Genomic DNA, 19,821 nt, shown 5'->3' on the forward strand with positions numbered 1-19,821 from the left:
GCACGGCTTCTCTCGAGTCGCTCGTCCCGTAAGCTTGAGGTCAGGGGAGGCAGTGGGACACTAGGAAGGGCTCATCCATCTGGATGGGATTCCACAAAGTTTCTGCACTAAATTAGCAGCATGAGTCACTCTAGATAAATGATTCATCCGAGCGCTTTCGCAGCCCGGAGTGTCGTAAATCGCTCTAAACCTGCGCGAGGGGATTGTGCGTCTCTGCTCGCATGCATCTACAGCTGGCGGCTCTTATCTGCTCCAGATGAAGCTTTTGGCGAGAAAAACCTTTCAGAATAATCTCAAACCCAACTCATGACAGGCCAGAAGAGATTAAAGAGTTTCAGTTCAAGCAGATTTACCACAGTTCAAATACAGGACTTTCTATCTCAGAGTCAAGTGTGAGAAAGTCAATTAAAGTTGAAAGATTGATGACATTGATCTGTTTGATTGACAGATCAATTGATATTTAGGGAATATCAGGAAAGTGTTATTTTAGTATCTTAGTTATAGTTTTTGTTAATATTTTTAAAGTTGTTTTTTTTTTTTCCATTTTAAATTTAGTTTATGCCTTAGTAATTTTGTTGAGTTTTTGTCATTTTTATTATTATTATTATTATTATTATTATTATTATTATTATTATTATTATTATTATTATTACTATTTTAATTTTACTAATTTCCATGACTTTTCCAAAATAAAAAATCAATAATTTTTGTTACTTGAAATAATCATTAACTGAAATATTGTTTTTAAATATAAAATATCTATAATATATATATATATATATATATATATATATATATATATATATATATATTATTATTATTATTATTATTATTATTATTTTAATGAATTATATTATATGATCGTCATCAGTGTGGTGTTTGAAACAGACCTACAGCAGCTGTTCTACAATCAGAGTCAGGAAAGGAGAGCAGATAAAGGTGACCTTGTTGGATGCATGCAAATAAGATGCAAAACAGGTGCTTCCTGCTATTCTCATTGGCTAATGCATGAACTGCTTGATTTCCTTGAGCTGCAAAGTCACTGACTTTACTGTTACCTGATTTAGAGCTGTTTGCCTAATTAAGTGTTTCCAGTCAAAGAAAAGTGGCTTTTTAAAAATAGCTTGTAAATCTTTCATTACGCTGTATTGTGAAGTTGTTATATCCTGTGTGAGCAAAGTCAGTAATTTGATAACATTAACACATTTTAAGGAAAAAATCCTCTCACGGTCAAAATGACCAGAACACAACATATTAGAAAAAAAAATGTCCAATGCTCTTTGGATTTATTTACAATTAAACACTTTGCGCGTCTTAAAGCATTGGTCATTTTGATTGACAAGGCTCTCATGTTCATGAAAAAACATGTGGAAATATTAAAGAAAATTAAAAGTTGTGAATTCCAGCAAGATTATTTTAGAGATACTAATTTAAAACTTTGATTTGATTTAGATTTATATATATATATATATATATATATATATATATATATATATATATATAATTTTGTTGTGTGTTGTGTGTTTTATGTCTTATGTATTTTTAAATTTTTTTTAAAATCAGTTTTAGTTATTTTAGTACTGATTTACAATAAAATTTTAGTAATGTAATTTACAATTAATTGAAATTGTTGAAATAAGATTTCAAGAGTGGAGCTTGACAAAATGTGGGGTGGGATTTTATCCATGTGGAACTGATTGGATATTGAAAGCATCTTTGTGTGTTTAAAAAAAGAGAGAGAGAGAAATTGATGCTTTGACTACCAAAAGGAGGGTTATTTCATTCTGATGAAAGATTGTGAATTCAAACATGTGTATCCTGTGGAATAACACACAGTGCGGCCTCGGCAATAGACTTTCCTTCAAGCTATTTACAGTTGCCTGTTTGCAAAGCTGATCCAGAAATCTCAGAGGCTTCCGAGAATGCTCCGGCTGCGCAGCCTTCTGAGGGGAAATGAATCAACGAAAGCACGATTTCTTCAAACAAGAAGAGATCGGCTTCAGAGTTCAGGTGGAAAAGGAAGTTTGCGCCGTCCAGCGAAAACGATTTCCTCAGTTTTGTAAGCGCTAACGCTTCTTTGTTTGAAGCTTCGCTATGCGTCATAGTGCTCTTGAAAGAGGCGTACCTAACGAGCGGCGATCCCCTTCAGGTCCAGCCAAAACGGCATCTCGGCCCGATAGCCAGAATAATAATGGAAGTCTATTGTGGAAGTAAGAAAATAAGAGCCTTCCCGCCTCCGTAATGCAGCTAATGGTTGAACGTATATGTGTTTGTTGAACTCAAACTGCTCCAAGTCCATGACATACTACTTATTTATTTCTGCATTAAACAGTATATTTCTGCGTATTACGCAGTATGCGCGAAGTTTTTTTTGTATGTGAGACGACACTGTGCAAAAACAAAGGGGATCTCATTGCCAGCAACTTACTGTCGAAAATAACTGCATGGTTACGAATTTTGCTAATTTTTGATTTGAGGTAATTTGCGAAGCATGACGATCGATAGTCGCACTTGTTTTACACATGATAACTCGTCCGATAATGACATGACAACTTATATCCAAAAAAGTGAACTGCTGATGTCGTCGTGCCGCAGACCATCACTTTTTGCGATGCTGAAGCCGAAAGCGTATTTGACTGGCTGAAGAAGATTTATGAACTGCTGAAGACCGAGATGAAGCATTCGAATCGAGGAAGACATCAAGCACGGCAGGCAATGCTCTGCAAGCGGCAATCAAAATACACGAAAAGCGACATATCAAAATGTGCGAGGCGGCAGTACTGCCCGGTATGACAGCCATTCAGTTTAAATGAGCGAACTGAGCCGCACGCGAGCCTGGCGTTTGCTGTCGCGGGCATGCGCTCGGCTACGCACATTCACGCGTTTTGAAAGCTGGGAGCATGTGCGCCTGCCCCGCCCTCCCGAAAGTTCATTTGTTCGTAATTAAACTTTCAGGGTTGTGAGCTGCGGCAATGACACAAATAAATTCAATGCTACACCCGGGCTGAAATCCCAATTTTAAAGTGCTTTGATTCTTTTTATTGTGATGATTTAAAGGAGAGCGCCCAGCTTTCAAAAGCACCGCACCATTCATCTCGGCTGGAAACCAAATGCTTCGCCTCTGACAATACTAAAAAGAAAGGTGAAGCTGTTTGGCTGCGGGCTCATGCTGACGAAGCTATCTTTAGCACAGTACTGTGCTCGGAACCGGCGTAGTGGTATTTACGTGACACTCAACCCGGAGTTTTAACGACACGATGACGCTTCAGCTTCGTCGACTAACGATATAACGTTTTCTCATTTTTCTCTTGACGACACACTCGCCAATTCTGCTCACCGAAGTTCGGAATGCAGTGATTTGCTGAACGATCAGCTTTGCCAACACCAACGCTCATTTGGCTGGCTTTTGTGCTTTCTGGCGATGATGAGCAGTAGCAAATCTGCTGGTAATCGGCGCATCTTCAGCGGTCGGCAGAAAGGCGTGAGGGAATGCTCCCAAGCTGTTGATAGCAGTGCGGTGACTTTGGTTTTCAAAAAACGCAATGGACGCTTTCAGCTTGAGCTGTTTATTGCACTTAGGCATGCGCGAACTGTGAAGCTTGGCACTGGACTCCAGGCTTGGCTTGAGCTATGACTCGAACCTTGATTTCAAATGAGAAAGCTGCAAGCTTTTGCTCATCTGAAAGAGATCAGAATTCTCTTTCTCTCCTTGGAATGGCGCCTCAGGAAAGTGGCCAGGAGCTAAAACGGCTGGCAACTATTCTCGACGCGTAGATCTTGATACCTTGACCTTTTCAAGATAGAGCATCACTGACGAGGAACCCAGCTTTCAGAGTGCTTGGTGATTTTGCTTGACAATCTCATGAGCTGCTGATTTTGCATCTTTTTTTCTTCACTTTTTCAGCAGGATTTGGCACCTGCCCACACTGCCAAAAGCACCAAAAGTTGGTTAAATGACCATGGTGTTGGTGCAAACTCACCAGACTTGAACCCCAGAGAGAATCTGTGGGGTATTGTCAAGAGGAAAATGAGAAACAAGAGACCAAAAAATGCAGATGAGCTGAAGGCCACTGACAGAGAAACTTGGGCTTCCATACCACCTCAGCAGTGCCACAAACTGATCACCTCCATGCCACGCCGAACTGAGACAGTAATTAAAGCAAAAGGAGCCCCTACCAAGTATTGAGTTTCCAGAAGGCCAACAGTTTACTAAAAAAGGTTGTTGTTTTTTTTATTGTATGCGTGGTATTTAATGCAGGGTTTCACTGGCTTTGGACCAATGCTGAGGCTGAAGCTGAACTTTTCCCACACAGCATTACATTTCCTTGAGGGCATGCACTTTAGCCCTCCTTGCTCTTATGGCCCCGAGCCCACGGTGGCTGAGAAAGCTTGGCTACTTCTTTTTGTGTTGGTGTAAATATGTATATTTTAACAGTTTTTAACATTTGAATTTGATGACTGCAACTTTGCTGTTTTTTTTTTTGCTGAATTTTAGTTTTTGGCCTGTACTATGCTGTATTTTAAGAGTATTAAAGAAAATATGAAACACACACACACACACACACACACACGAAAATCATAATGAAAAAAAACGAGAAAATAAAAAAGAGAAATTCCCAGCTGTCAGCAAGCTGTTTAGCAGCAACTGACCTGTACAACGATAGTGAAGTTTGAACTTGTAATTTGAGGCAAGCTGGCTGCACCTCTGGCTTGTGCATTAGACCACAGAGCACCACGGCGATGCTGCTTCCTCCGTATGACCGGCATTCAACACTGGGAATGTTCCATTACTGGGGGAGTCAGCCAGGCCGTATATGACTGTCGGGCGCGACTCATCTATTTGCTGAATTACTAACTACAGCATGATCCAGAGTCAGGCTGCTACCTTGCTGTTTTTGTTGCGTATGATGCCGATTTACTCCGTGGAGCGTGTCAGTGGCGGAACGTGGTTGAGTTCTTTGGCCCTCGGCCCCGTCGGCACTCACACATCAGCAGACACAGCAAAGTGATGGTGTTTCTTTCGACGAGTGAGATCTGCGGGGAGCCTCAGTGACAGGCATGGATCGCTTGTTAGCTGCCAGAGTCTGCTCATCTGAATCCAAAACGTTTTCAGAACTGTAACCGGATGGAACCGAACGGGGCTACTAGCCGGGCGTCTGGAAGGCTGACTCTTTCCTGGCGCCGAGCTGATTCGCTGCGATGTTCCTTTCTTACAAATTGAAATCCGGCATTTTTCTTTAGCTCTGCTGCGAAAAAATGATGAGAATGCTGGTTTGGATCACAAAGCTCTGTCTGATGTACTGATTACTTTACGATTCTGTTCAGACAGGCATAGCTGACTGCTATTTCTCTTTCTTTCTTTTTATCTTTTTATCAATATTTTTGAATTGGTTTTGGCCCTAGATGTACGGCTGTTTTCATTTTTCATTTTGGTTAAAGTTTTATTTTGGTGTTGCATGCGTTTTCATTTAATTTGTTTAAAATCAGTCTACAATAAACGAAAACTGAAATAAACTTCAAAACTTTAATAAGGCAAAAATTTATAACAGCAAAAAATATAGAAGCTAAATACAATAAGACATTATGGCACACATGCCTATGAAAATTAATGAAAATGGAAAAAACACACACAAAATGACTGACAAAACTTCAAAAGAAAAAGAAAATATGAGAGTGCAATTCAAAATGACCAGCAAAAACTGTGCATAGCACATGAATGATACGAAATAATTTCTGGACTTGACATGTTGAGCTATTGACAGGGTTTATTCCAGTTAACTACAGAGGTAAAATTTCCAAATTCAAATCAAAAATTACTTTAAAAAATTTGACGGAAATGAAATAGGCACAAAACTAAAAAACTTAATTGTGTTTTAGAAACTTAATTTCAGCTATCAACCATTTTAAAACTTCAGCAAAAAATTTTCATTATTTAAAAAAAAGTGAAAAATGGTAAATCGGATGAAATTGATTACGAAAAGAAAAAAGTACAAAACATTTGCAAAGACCAAAATGATAGCATTGAATACAACAGAGTTAGTGTTTGTAGAACGGGACATAGAAGTCAGACTACAGAAGAGCTTTGTGAGAATATGAAGGATAACCATTATTATAGAAAGTAGGAGTGTGTGAGGGTTGTGGGCTTTCACGGTCCATCGTGCGCTGGGGTAAGCAAATTCTTCTGCAAGTGACGTTACAAACAGGAGCGTCACTAGTGATGTGACGTGCTAAACGCACGTCGTTGTTTGTGAGGTTACAAAAGCTCCTAGTCATTAAAGCTCCTCATGAACCTGTTCGAGGAACAGGGGAACACATATAGACTACAGATCAACACGGGATCCCACACTCACTGCTGGCCACACCCCCCCCCCACACACCCCCCCCCCCACACACACACACCCACACACACACTACCCACACACCACTCACACACACACACACACAACACACACACACCCACACACCCCACACACACACAAACTCCCACACTCACCCCACACACACCACCACACACACACACAACACACGTCTCCACACACCACACACCTGCACACCTCTCACACACACCACCACCCCCACACTCACACACATGCCACTCCAACACACACACACCTCTCACAGACACACACACACACACACACACTCCTCCACAGCTTCTCACACACACACACACACACACCCACCACACACACACACACACTCTCACACACACACACAAACACACACACACACACAACTCCTCACCACACACACACCACACACACACACTCTCACGCTCACTCACTCACACACGCACACACTTCCCACACACACACACACACACACACACACACTCCCACTCCTCCTCCACACACACACATGCACACACACACACACCTCCAGCTCCACTCCCACAGACACACACACACACACACACACTCTCCGCGCTCACACACACACACACACACACACACACACACACGCTCTCACAACCCTCACACACACACAACCCACACACACACACCACACACCCGCGCACACAACTCCTCCCTCCACACACACTCAACATAAAGTATGTATGACTGCCTAAGTCCATATGCATAAAATGTTAAATAACAGAAATAGAATAATAATACAATTGGTATGCATGTCTAAACACAGCAGAAATTAGAATTTCCGTCATCAATTTTACATCCATGTTCTCTTCCTAATTAAGCGTCTATCATTAATTTGTTCCTAAAAACAGAAGCTATGGGGCTCTTCTGCTTTAATACTGTTCTTTGCTGTCTTATTGTTTGTCCGGTATCAAGATCATGCCTGAAGGTGTTTCTGGGTCGCAGGGGTAGTTTGCTGCTGTTTGGTGTCATTGTCCACCTCAGCAGTCAGAATGGACGGTCAGTTGCAGCAATTCGATACCCATTCTCGATTAAAACACTATTTATATCATCGTTAATTCCCGATTATCTGTGCTCAGAGCGTCTGAACAGTTTGCTTGCTTGCTGATTGTGAGGAAAGGTGATGAACAGTCCTGAATGAGTGAGTGGGTTGGTGATTCTGAACACCGTCCGTGATCTTCAGATGCATTATATGTTTTTTCCAAGTGATTGATGCTAGATAACCGTGTTTAAGAGAATCAGCTGTCACAATGGGTCTATGTGCTAATATGTGCTGAACCTCCGTCAGCTTGCTCGGTTGCTCTGATTATAAATCAGCATGAACTTTCTTCTCGCGGGGATCACAGTCATCATCATCGTCATAATAATAATAATAATACTATAATCATAATAATTTATAATTAAGACATCCAAAAATTATGATACCTTTTAAACAGTCATTAATATGTAATTATGTTGTATATAAAAATACATTAAAAAATACAATGCACATCACTTTAATAATAATAAGAATAATAATATAATAATGTTTTATTACAAAATTTAATAACATAATTATAAGACAACAATCCATGTTTTCTTAAGTAGTTAGTACAGAGTAATAGAATAGATACCAAGAACAATAACAATAAAAGTTTATTGTTGTGGTTGATAATAATAGTGTTTATAAAGAGTGAGAATAATAATATAAAGTATGTAATAAAAGATGTAATAAGAACAATATGTGCGAGAGACCATAAAATGTTTGGATATTAAAGGGTGTTATATTATTTTTTAATAATTATGGTTGTAAGTAGGCAATAATAATAATAATAGGGTGGGCTGACAGAGACTTAATATTAATAAAATACACAGTTTATAATTGCTAATACTCGAGTATATTAAGCAGAGGATTATTAGAAATGCAATACTATAATAGATAAAGAATAATCATTATAAAAAATGAATTTATAAGTATTTATATGAACCCGTTCTATAACCCCGTCTCTTTAACAGAAACAGAGAGGTGTGTGAACTTAACATAAAATAAATAAAGTAATTAATGCATTGCTTATTATGGTTTAAATGGCTCATGCTGATGTAAAAGCAAGGTATTTCTAAATAGATTTTTTAAAAATTAATAAAACGAAAAGAAAGAGAAGAAGAAAAAAAAAGAAAGGAAAGAAAGAAAGAAAGAAAAAAGAAAGAAAGAAAGAAAGAAAGAAAGAAAAAACTTTTGAAAATTAGACAAAACTGATTGCTTGTCTGGATTAAACAGCAGCCTCTCCGAAAATAAAATATACTCACATACATAGGAGATGTTAGAATTAGTAAATATTGGACTCGTCGATGTTAGACTAGTAATATGTTAGACTATATGGTTAGAATAGTAGACGTTAGACTAGTACTATAGAATGTTGGACTAGCAGGCATGTTTAAAAAGTCAGTATAGATGTTAGGACTAGTAGATTTCGACTAGATACTATAAGTGTTTGGACTACAGATGTTTTAAAAAGTAGTATAGATGTTAGACTAGTAGGTGTTAGACTAGATGTTGATTGGAACTAGCAGATGTTTTAAAAGTATATAGATGGATTTAGACTAGTAGGTGGTTAGATTAGTACTATAGATGATTGGACTAGCAGATGTTTAAAAAGTAGTAAGATGTTTAGACTAGTAGAATCGTTAGGACTAGTAGACGTAGACTAGTACTAGAGATGTTGGACTAGCAGATGTTTAAAAAGTAGTATAGCTGTTAGACTAGTAGATTGTAGACTAGATGTTTGACTAGCAGATGTTTAAAAAGGAGTAATAGATGTTAGACTAGTAGGATGTTAGACTAGATGTTGGACTACAGATGTTTAAAAGTAGTAGTAAGATGTTAGACTCGTAGACGGATTAGACTAAGTACTATAGATGATTGGACTAGCAGATGTTTAAAAAGTAGTATAGATGTTAGACTAGTAGGTGTAGCCACTAGATGTTGGACTAGCAGATGTTTAAAAAGTAGTATAGAGTTAGACTAGTAGGTGTAGACTAGTACTATAGATGATGGACTAGCAGGATGTTTAAAAAGTAGTATAGATGTTACAAGCTAGTAGATGTTAGACTAGTAGACGTTAGACTAGTTACTATAGATGTTGGACTAGCAGATGATTAAAAAGTAGTATAGATGTTAGACTAGTAGATGTTAGACTAGTACTATAGATGTTGGACTAGCAAGATGTTTAAAAAGTAGATATAGATGTTAGACTAGTATGGTGTTAGACTAGATGTTGGACTAGCAGATGTTTAAAAAGTAGTATAGATGTTAGACTAGTAGGTGTTAGACTAGTACTATAGATGATGGGACTAGCAGATGTTTAAAAAGTAGTATAGATGTTAGACTAGTAGATGTTAGACTAGTAGACGTTAGACTAGTACTATCAGATGTTGGACTAGAAGATGTTTTAAAAAGTAGTATATCGAACGGTGTTAGACTATTAGATGTTAGACTAGAGTGTTGGACTAGCAGATGTTTAAAAAGTAGTATAGATGTTAGACTAGTAGGTGGTAGACTAGATGTTGGACTAGCAGATGTTTAAAAAGTAGTATAAGATGTTAGGGACTAGTAGACGTTAGACTAGTACTATAGATGTTGGACTAGCAGGCCTATGATTTAAAAAGTCAGTATAGATGTTAGACTAGTAGGTGTTAGACTAGATGTTGGACTAGCAGATGTTTTAAAACGTAGTATAGATGTTAGACTAGTAGGTGTTAGACTAGTACTATAGATGATGGACTAGCAGATGTTTAAAAAGTAGTATAGATGTTAGACTAGTAGATGTTAGACTAGTAGACGTTAGACTAGTACTATAGATGTTTGACTAGCAGATGTTTAAAAAGTAGTATAGATGTTAGACTAGTAGATGTTAGACTAGATGTTGGACTAGCAGATGTTTAAAAAGTAGTATAGATGTTAGACTAGTAGGTGTTAGACTAGATGTTGGACTAGCAGATGTTTGAAAAAGTAGTATAGATGTTAGACTAGTAGGGGTTAGACTAGATGTTGGACTAGCAGATGTTTTAAAAAGTAGTATAGATGTTAGACTAGTAGGTGTTTAGACTAGTACTATAGATGATGGACTAGCAGATGTTTTAAAAGTAGTATAGATGTTAGACTAGTAGATGTGTGTAGACTAGTACAATAGATGTTGGACTAGTAGATGTTTAAAAAAGTAGTATAGATGTTAGACTAGTAGGTGTTTAGACTGGTACTACAGATGTTGGACTAGTAAGATGTTTAAAACAAGTAGTATAGAGTTTAGACTAGTAGATGTTAGACTGGTACTATAGATGTTGGACTAGTAGATGTTTAAAAAGTAGTATAGAGTTAGACTAGTAGACGTTAGACTGGTACTACAGATGTTGGACTAGCAGATGTTTAAAAAGTAGTATAGATGTTAGACTAGTAGACGTTAGACTGGTACTACAGATGTTGGACTAGCAGATGTTTAAAAAGTAGTATAGATGTTAGACTAGTAGATGTTAGACTGGTACTATAGATGTTGGACTAGCAGATGTTTAAAAAGTAGTATAGATGTTAGACTAGTAGACGTTAGACTGGTACTATAGATGTTGGACTAGCAGATGTTTAAAAAGTAGTATAGATGTTAGACTAATAGACGTTAGACTGGTACTACAGATGTTGGACTAGCAGATGTTTTACAAAAGTAGTGCTGGAAGACTAGTAGATGTTAGACTAGTACTATAGATGTTGGACTAGTAGATGTTTAAGAAGTAGTATAGAGTTAGACTAATAGATGTTAGACTGGTACTATAGATGCTGGACTCGGACTAGTAGATGTTTAACTAGTACTAGTATAGATGTTGGACTAGTAGATGTTGGACTAGTTCTGTAGATGTTGGACTGGTAGATGTTTAACTATTACTATAGATGTTGGACCAGTAGATTTCAAACTAGTACTGTAGATGTTGGAGCTAGTAAACATTGGGACTAGTTCTGTAGATCTTGAACTAATAGAGTTTAAATTAGTACTGTAAGCTGTTGGACTAGTAGATGTTGTTTGACCAGGTACTATGTAGATGTTGTGAACTATTATATGTTGAACTAGATACTATAGATGTTGAACTAGTAGATTTTAAACTAGTAATGTGGATTTTGGACTAGTAGATGTTGGACTAGTAGATGTTTGAACTGGTACTAGAATATGTATGACTAGTACTGTAGATGTTGGACTAGTAGATTTTAAACTAGTACTGTAGATGTTGAACTAGTACTATAGATGTTGGACTAGTACTGTAGGTGTTGGACTAGTAGGTGTAGGACTATTACTGTAGATGTTGAACTAGTGCTATAGATGTTGAACTAGTAGATTGTAAACCGGTACTGTAGATGTTGGACTAGTAGATGTTGAATTAGTACTATATGTGTTGGACTAGTACTGTACTCTAGGTGTTGGACTAGTACTATAGATGTTGGACTAGTAGGTGTAGGACTATTACTGTAGATATTTAACTAGTACTATAGATGTTGAACTAGTAGATTTTAAACTAGTAGTGTAGATGTTGGAATAGTAGATGTAGGACTAGTACTGTAGATGTTGGACTAGTACTGTAGGTGTTGGATTAGTACTATAGATTTTTGAACTAGTAGATTTTAAACTAGTACTGTAGATGTTGGACTAGTACTGTAGATGTTGAATTAGTACTGTAGATGATGGACTAGTAGACGTTGAACTAGTTCTATAGATGTTGGACTAGTACTGTAGGTGTAGGACTAGTAGGTGTAGGACTAGTACTGTAGATGTTGAATTAGTACTGTAGATGATGGACTAGTAGACGTTGAACTAGTTCTATAGATGTTAAACTAGTACTGTAGATGATGGACTAGTACTGTAGGTGTAGGACTAGTAGGTGTAGGACTAGTACTGTAGATGTTAAACTAGTACCATGGATGCTGCTCTAGTTCTGTAGATGTTGGACTAGTAGGTGTTGGACTAGTATTCATTCTGTGTAACCTGTGTTCTGTATTTCCCCCAATGTCAGCGGCTGTTATGCTGGTTCCCTGAAGTCCAAAACGAAAACGGATTTGAGACTCATTTCGCCTATCGGCCACTTTCTGCTGACCTGCCTTCTGCTGGACAGCCTGGTGCATTCTGGGAAGGATGGCTTGTGCTCAAGGGTCGTCGGCATCTCGTCCTCAGCACACTATGATGCTGACGCCCGTCTGCAGGATCTTCTCAGTATGTGAGTGGAAAAACACGGCGCACATCTGCAGTGGAAATCAGTGACCCAGAGCCAGATTAATCTGCAGATCTAGAGCGCAGAGATGCTGAAATAAATCACAGATAAGAGCCGTCTGGCCCGGAGCGAGAAGGTTTGGTATGTTCTGCGTCACATGTGATGCTGGTGATTGGTTAGTCGTGTCATGGCTCATATCTTACATCAAAAACACTGGAGATATGGCTTCATAAATCCTCCTGCAGCACAAACGCCCTGTTCCACCTGCAGACCTCCAACACATTAAACACTCACATCCTCAAAACACAGATGAGTGTAGCACAAATCAGTTATCATTATTAATGAATTATCTGAGAGCCCTCCTGAAGATCCTGCTTTACATTCCTAGTACACCACAGTCCAATGTCTCTGAAACATGTTTTGATGGATATTTTATAAAGTGAGAGCAGATTTAGTTTATCATTTTTTTATGATAAACTTTTATAACTTTTATAAATGTAGTCTTGTATGTTGTTTATGTATAGTTCAGTTTATTTTTCATTTATTTAGTTGTTAATTTTGTATTTTTTCTATCTGTCAGTAAAGTCTTTTCTGTTGTTTCTCTCTATCGTTCTCTACTATCTATCAATCCTATCTATCTATCTATCTATCTATCTATCTATCTATCATTCTGTCAATTTATCTATCTATCAATCATCTATCTATCTATCTATCTATCTATCTATCTATCTATCATTCTGTCAATTTATCTATCTATCTATCTATCCATCTATCTATCTATCATTCTGTCATTCTATCTGTCATTCTATCTATCTATCTATCTATCTATCTATCTATCTATCTATCTATCTATCTATCTGTCTGTCTGTCGATCTATCCATACACACACATAAAAATCATTAACACTTTCATTCTATCATTCTATCTATCTACCATCTATCTATCTATCTATCTATCTATCTATCTATCTATCTATATATCTATCTGTCTATCTATCTATCTATCTATCTATCTATCTATCTATCTGTCTGTCTGTCTGTCTGTCTGTCTATCTATCTATCTATCTATCTATCTATCTATTCTGTCTGTCTGTCCGTCCATCTATCTATCTATCTATCTATCTATCTATCTATCTATCTATCTATCTATATTCTATCTATCTATCTATCTATCTATCTATCTATCTATCTATCTATCTATCTATCTATCTATCTACTGGTCTGTGTCTCTATATCTATCTATCTATCTATCTATCTATCTATCTATCTATCTGTCTGTCTGTCTGTCTGTCTGTCTGTCTATCTATCTATCTATCTATCTATCTATCTATCTTTCTGTCATTCTATCTATCTATCTACATATCTATCTATCTTTCTATCTATCTATCTAACTGTCTGTCTGTCTGATAGATTGTATTGCCTTCAAAACATTCAACATTCATTATTTTCATTCTGTCGTTCTATCGTTCTGTCTATCATTCTATCAATCTGTCATTCTATCATTCTGTCATTCTATCATTCTATCTATCATTCTATCGTTCTGTCTCTTGTTCTATCATCTGATGCATGTCTACAGTCTCAGTCTATCATGTGAGGGTTGAAGTGTATCAGCCGGTGGAGATTCTGCTGTTCTGTTTATGTTACCGTGGTAAATGTATTTGCACAGGAGGCAGGACTGTTTTATGTTATTTATACACGAGTGATGTATAAACATGCAGTAATGTGAAAACGCAGAGCAGGGCGTGAAACAAACAAGTCAACATGAGAAAGACGGATGTTTGTTTGTTTTTTACAGTAACAATATCACAATTTGCCACTTTAATTTCCAGCAAAAATGGCTTTTCTTCTGATATAGAGTCATTCATAATGTGATGTAAGTCCTGTGTCATCCCCATAACTCTGATTTTTTTTATTTGTCCTTGCAGGCGTTCGGAATCTAAGCATCATTTTATTCGGCTGGTGTGCGTTGTTCATATTTCACTCTAGTGCAGGTTGTTTGTTTGTTGCTCTGTGGCCTGATAAATGACTGTAGAAGAGCTCAGACTGATATTACAGTCGTGTTCCCAGTGCTTCTGTGTGTGTGTGAGATGAGAAGCTCGTCTCGTGTGTGATACACTCCTCATTGTCCCGTGTTTCACGCGTGAGAGTCGCTCGAGGGCTCTTCAGCGTATAAGTGTCTGAACACCAGAAAAACTGTCCCCAGATCTCATTCATTTTACACTGAGAGCTGCTGATTGGTCTGAAGGTGACATGAGCGTCATGTGATGTGGGCGTGTCCAGAAATATGACAGAGCTGACAAAAGTTTCACTTTATGTAAATGAGCAGTGATGCTGTATAGCAACGACCAATAGGAGTGAAGACACTGCACTCATATGAATAGACTTGAAACTGATGTCAGTAAAGTTTTTATGTTACATTTAACTATTTTTTATCAGTACTTTTATTTTAAGTTTTTCTTTTTTACTGAAACTATCACAGTGCATCTGTGGATTGTCACATGTATGCATGTAATACATGTAATGCTCAGTGTTGTGATTGTAAACTTAAAGTAAAACTATTAAGAATAATTTCATTAAATGTCTATTAGACTATCCCCTACTCTATTCACATTTAACTCTTCACTTAAAACATTTTTTTTTCCTCGGGCATATGCTTAATTTGATAATATTTTAGTTTTAATTTTGTTTTATTTTGCATTGTGATGTTTTGTTTTAACTTTATTCATTTTTGTTCTGTTTTCTTTTGATTTATTTTATTAGTATTTAAATTGTATTGTATGAGGATGATTTTGTGCAGCGCTTTGATCAGCATTTATGTTGTTTTAAAGGGCTATATAAATAAACTTGACCTTGACCTTGACCTAAAGCCAAAATAAAAAATTAAATAAATATATCAATATATCAATATATATCAATAAATATCATAAGAAAATTATTGTTATTTTAGTATAATATACTATTATAGTTTTTGCTCATATTTTAATTTAGATTTTATATTATTTTATATTTTCTGATTTAACAAATTTTATAATAAATATATGATAAATTTATGATAAAATTTATGATAAAATTTAAGTTCATTTGTTATGTTTTGTTGTTTTTATTAGTTTTGGTTTCAATATGTCTGTATAGGTTTAGTTTTTAATTGTTCTAGTAAAGTATATATATAGTTTTTTATTTATTTATTTAGTTTGTTTTGCATTCCAACCAGAGAAATAAAATAAATTTTTTACATTTATTTTATTTCAAGTAATGAGAATGTTTCTTAATGATTTTGTAATTTATTTTAGTTTAATATACTATTATAGTTTTTGTTAATATTCTAATTTAGATTTGATAATATATTAGATTTTCTGGTTTTATTTTAATTTCAGTGTAATTTCATTTATTTTTAATTATTTATTTATTTATTATTATAAAGTTTTAGTTAATAACCCTGATGAAAAACTTAAATTATTAGTCTAACATATACATATATACAGACATGATACAAATAATAATAATAATAATGTCTTCAAAAAAGTCTGTATTTTCCCTTAAGAACACATGCTTTCTTTCTTTGTGTTTGATTGTGATGTGAAATATGACTGATCATGACAAGCTTGCTGTGATTCATCCAGTGACTCAGCTGGGAGTTATGAGATTATGGCTGACTGAAGTTTCTAAATCAATAGATTGTGTATTGATTCCAGCAGCCACACAAAAGTTCCTCGTGTTCTTGAATTAATTAAATGGGATGTTTGTGCGTGGAGCCCTCGGGGAGTCGAGCTCCTCAGAAACGCCTTCATGTTCCTGAGAAACACAGCAGATTGAAACTCATCCAGAAACTCATCCAGTCCATCTCTGTGTGTTTCTAGCAGGGTGTTCAAACAGAGCCGCTCATTTGTTGCGTATCTGAATGACGTTATTGTTCGACGACGCTGATGTGAGGAGACACTTCTGTCGTGTAATTAATCATTCAGTGCACTTCCTTTAACAAACCACCTTTGGGAAGCGTTTGCCCTCCGAGCGTGAATCACATCTACAGACGTCTTTACTGTATCCTTTCAAGCTTAAACAGGCAATAAAATAAATCTGATGAGATTCTGAGTATCACTCATTACACTGACGCATGTTCAAGCGATGTGTGTGGAACTTTACGATCATTTGCTGTTTCGTTCTCGAAGCCGAAGTGATTCTTATGTCTTTGTCCTTCATCTGTCCTTGTGTCTGTTTAATAAGAGATGATGATTGGTGTAAGTCAGAAGTACAGTAGGCCAGCTCACACTTTATTGTTTACAGGAACAGCTTCTGTGTGATGAATACTGAATATTGCTTTTATTGTTCATGTGCTCCTGTTAAAATCCTCCCAAATTTGATCATTTATATGAGTTTGAATCAGCAGATGCCAGATATTCCCCATTACCTCGTTTGAACATTCCAACTGATAATAATCAGCCACAAAGGATAACTCTATTTACCCACTAAAACATATAATAATAATATAATTATTGTTATTCTATTATAAGTAGGGTCCTAATTTTATTATTATTATTATTATTATTATTATTATTATTATTATTAAATCCATGTGATGATGATGATGATGATGATAATAATAAAAATAACAATAATAATATTTATATAATATTTATTATCATTATTATTATTATTAGCATTATTATTATTAGCATTATTATTATAGGTAGATTTTTTATTATTATTATACAATTATTGTTGTTAAGAATTATATTACAATAAAAAGTTGAAATTATTATTAAATATTTTAAAAATATAATATATATTTTATTATTATTATTATTATTATTATTATTAAAGTGTGAATTTATTATTATTAAAATAATAATAATTAATCAAGTGGAAATGTTTGGATCAAGTGGAAATGTTTGGTTATTATTATTTATTATTATTATTATTATTATTATATATAAAGAGCAAATGTATTATTTTATTATTAATATATTTTTATAATAAAGGGGTTAATTTATTATTATTAAACTAATTTGAAAATAAAAATTTATTGTTATTATTAATAATTATATTATAATAAAGAGCTAATATATTATTATTATTATTATTATTATTATTATTATTATTATTATTATTATTATTATTATTATTAAGGGCTAATATATTATTATTAAATCCATTTGAAAATAATAATTTATTATTATTATTATTAACATTTATATTATAAAGAGCCAATATTATTATTATTAATTATTATTATTATTATTATTATTATTATTATTATTATTATTATTATTATTATTATTATTATAAAGGGCTCATTTATTATTATTAAACCCATTAGAAAATAATAATAATATATTATTATTGTTAATAATAATTCTAATTTAATAAATAGCTAATTTATTGTTGTTGTTGTTATTATAAAGGGCTAATTTATTATTATTAAGCCCAATAGAAAATAATAATATACTATTATTGTTAATAATTATTTTATTTTAATAAATATTTAATTTATTATTGTTATTATTATTGTTATCAGATGGAGTAAACAGTCCTGATGCAGAACGTGTCTGAGATGTGTGTGGTGTTTGATCTCCAGACTCCAGCTGAAGGTGCGGCTGCTGTTTCTCTGGATCTGGAAGGAGTTGGTGGATGTTGGGTGTGTGAAGGTCAGCAGGTCCAGTCCTCAGCAGCGTCTTACGATGAAGATCTTCATGCTGGACTCTGGAGAAACACCTGCGATCTGCTGGGCCTCCAGGACTCACGCTTTGTTTAACAGAGTTCCTTCACGTTTGTAAACCGGACTAACATCAGCGGAACTGAAGGTGGACGTCGATCAGATGCAGCGCAAATGAACGATTGACAATCTCATACCGGAGAACTGTGACCGACGGAGGAAATCGATGAAGAGTCATGTAGCTCCTCTGTCCTATTATCTCTGGTTCTTCTGAAGGGCTCGGCGCTGTTGAAGGATCTTCCCTCACTGTGAGTGTTTCTGTCATGTGACCTTCCAGACGGTACAAAAAAAAGCTTCTTTCCACCAAAATTTCCTGCAAAGTGCTGCTGTAGTTCATTCTCTTCACACAAACCTCTGCTGCGTTTGCTCGAGCTCCCGCTCTCTATTATTAACCAATAACAAACACTCATTTTACCTTCTTGAAAGTCAACATGACGGACTCATTTACATATAAACATGCTCTTATTGTGAATGATTCATCAGTGCACGTTATTTCAAGTAAATAATGTCTGTCTTTGTAATTGTTCAGCTCCAGCTAACATAGAACGTTCCCATAACATTTTTTAAAGGTTATGCAAATGTCATGACAGACATTAATAAAATAATGTTTATGGAACGTCCTGATAATGTTTTTAATATTTGTTCTCATAATGTTGAGAGAAGTCTTCAGAACTTCATGTTCAATAACATTCATCAGTAACAACAACCGAAGATTTCATAGTGTTTTCAAAATGATAACATGGACTGTTCCTCTAACGTTTGCATAACCAAGAAATGTTCTTAATACATAAACAAACAAACAAACTGGATGTTTTGAACGTTTATAAACATTCAGAAGTAGTTTTCATAACAGTTTCAAAATGATCAAATGGAATGTTTCTCTAACATTTGCAAACCCAAGAAAAAAAGTCCTTTAACTATAAAAAAAGAGAACATTTAAAGGGGTCATAGGATGTTGCTAAAAAGAACATTATTTGGTGTATTTGGTGTAATGAAATGTGTTTATGCGGTTTAAGGTTAAAAAAAACACATTATTTTCCACATACTGTAGATTATTATTTCTCCTCTATGCTCCGCCTTTCTGAAACGCATTGATTTTCACAAAGCTCATCTCTCTGAAAAGTGAGGTGTTCTCTGATTGGCCAGCTATCCAGCGCATTGTGATTAGCCAAATGCCTCAAGTGTGTGACGGAAATTTTATGCCCCTTAACATATTGTATTAGCCTGTCCGGCCGGAGCGACGAGACATAAACATAAAACCCATTATAAACGTGATATAAACATGATTTCTAGTCGTGTTTTATTTTGGAAGGCCAAACAAAGTAGTTTCGATTTCTCAATGAAACAGCATCACACACGCCTTGAGTGAGAGGCGGGCGGCTTGAGGTGGATTCTACGAAGGAGCGTACCTTGGTCGATTTGGCGATCCATAGTTCAAAGTTGATGTATTTCCTCAGTGACCAGCACGGATCAGCTCCAGGCATGACGAAGCGGATATCGTCCTCTTTTGGAAGGC

The 19,821-nt window shown here is 35.5% G+C and overlaps 1 protein-coding gene across 1 annotated transcript; it reads left to right on the top strand.

Moving 5' to 3' along the window:
• The first annotated feature begins 4,862 nt into the window (after positions 1-4,862).
• LOC122146209 lies at positions 4,863-19,325 on the top strand. The gene is made up of 4 exons (XM_042764476.1): positions 4,863-5,005; positions 7,290-7,373; positions 12,402-12,602; positions 18,168-19,325. The coding sequence occupies exons 1-4, from the start codon at positions 4,863-4,865 to the stop codon at positions 18,364-18,366; spliced, it is 627 nt and encodes a 208-aa protein (XP_042620410.1). The 3' UTR covers positions 18,367-19,325.
• The last annotated feature ends 496 nt before the right edge of the window (positions 19,326-19,821 follow it).

This window comes from Cyprinus carpio, chromosome A9 (genome assembly GCF_018340385.1).
Source record: "Cyprinus carpio isolate SPL01 chromosome A9, ASM1834038v1, whole genome shotgun sequence".
Taxonomy (NCBI): domain Eukaryota; kingdom Metazoa; phylum Chordata; class Actinopteri; order Cypriniformes; family Cyprinidae; genus Cyprinus; species Cyprinus carpio.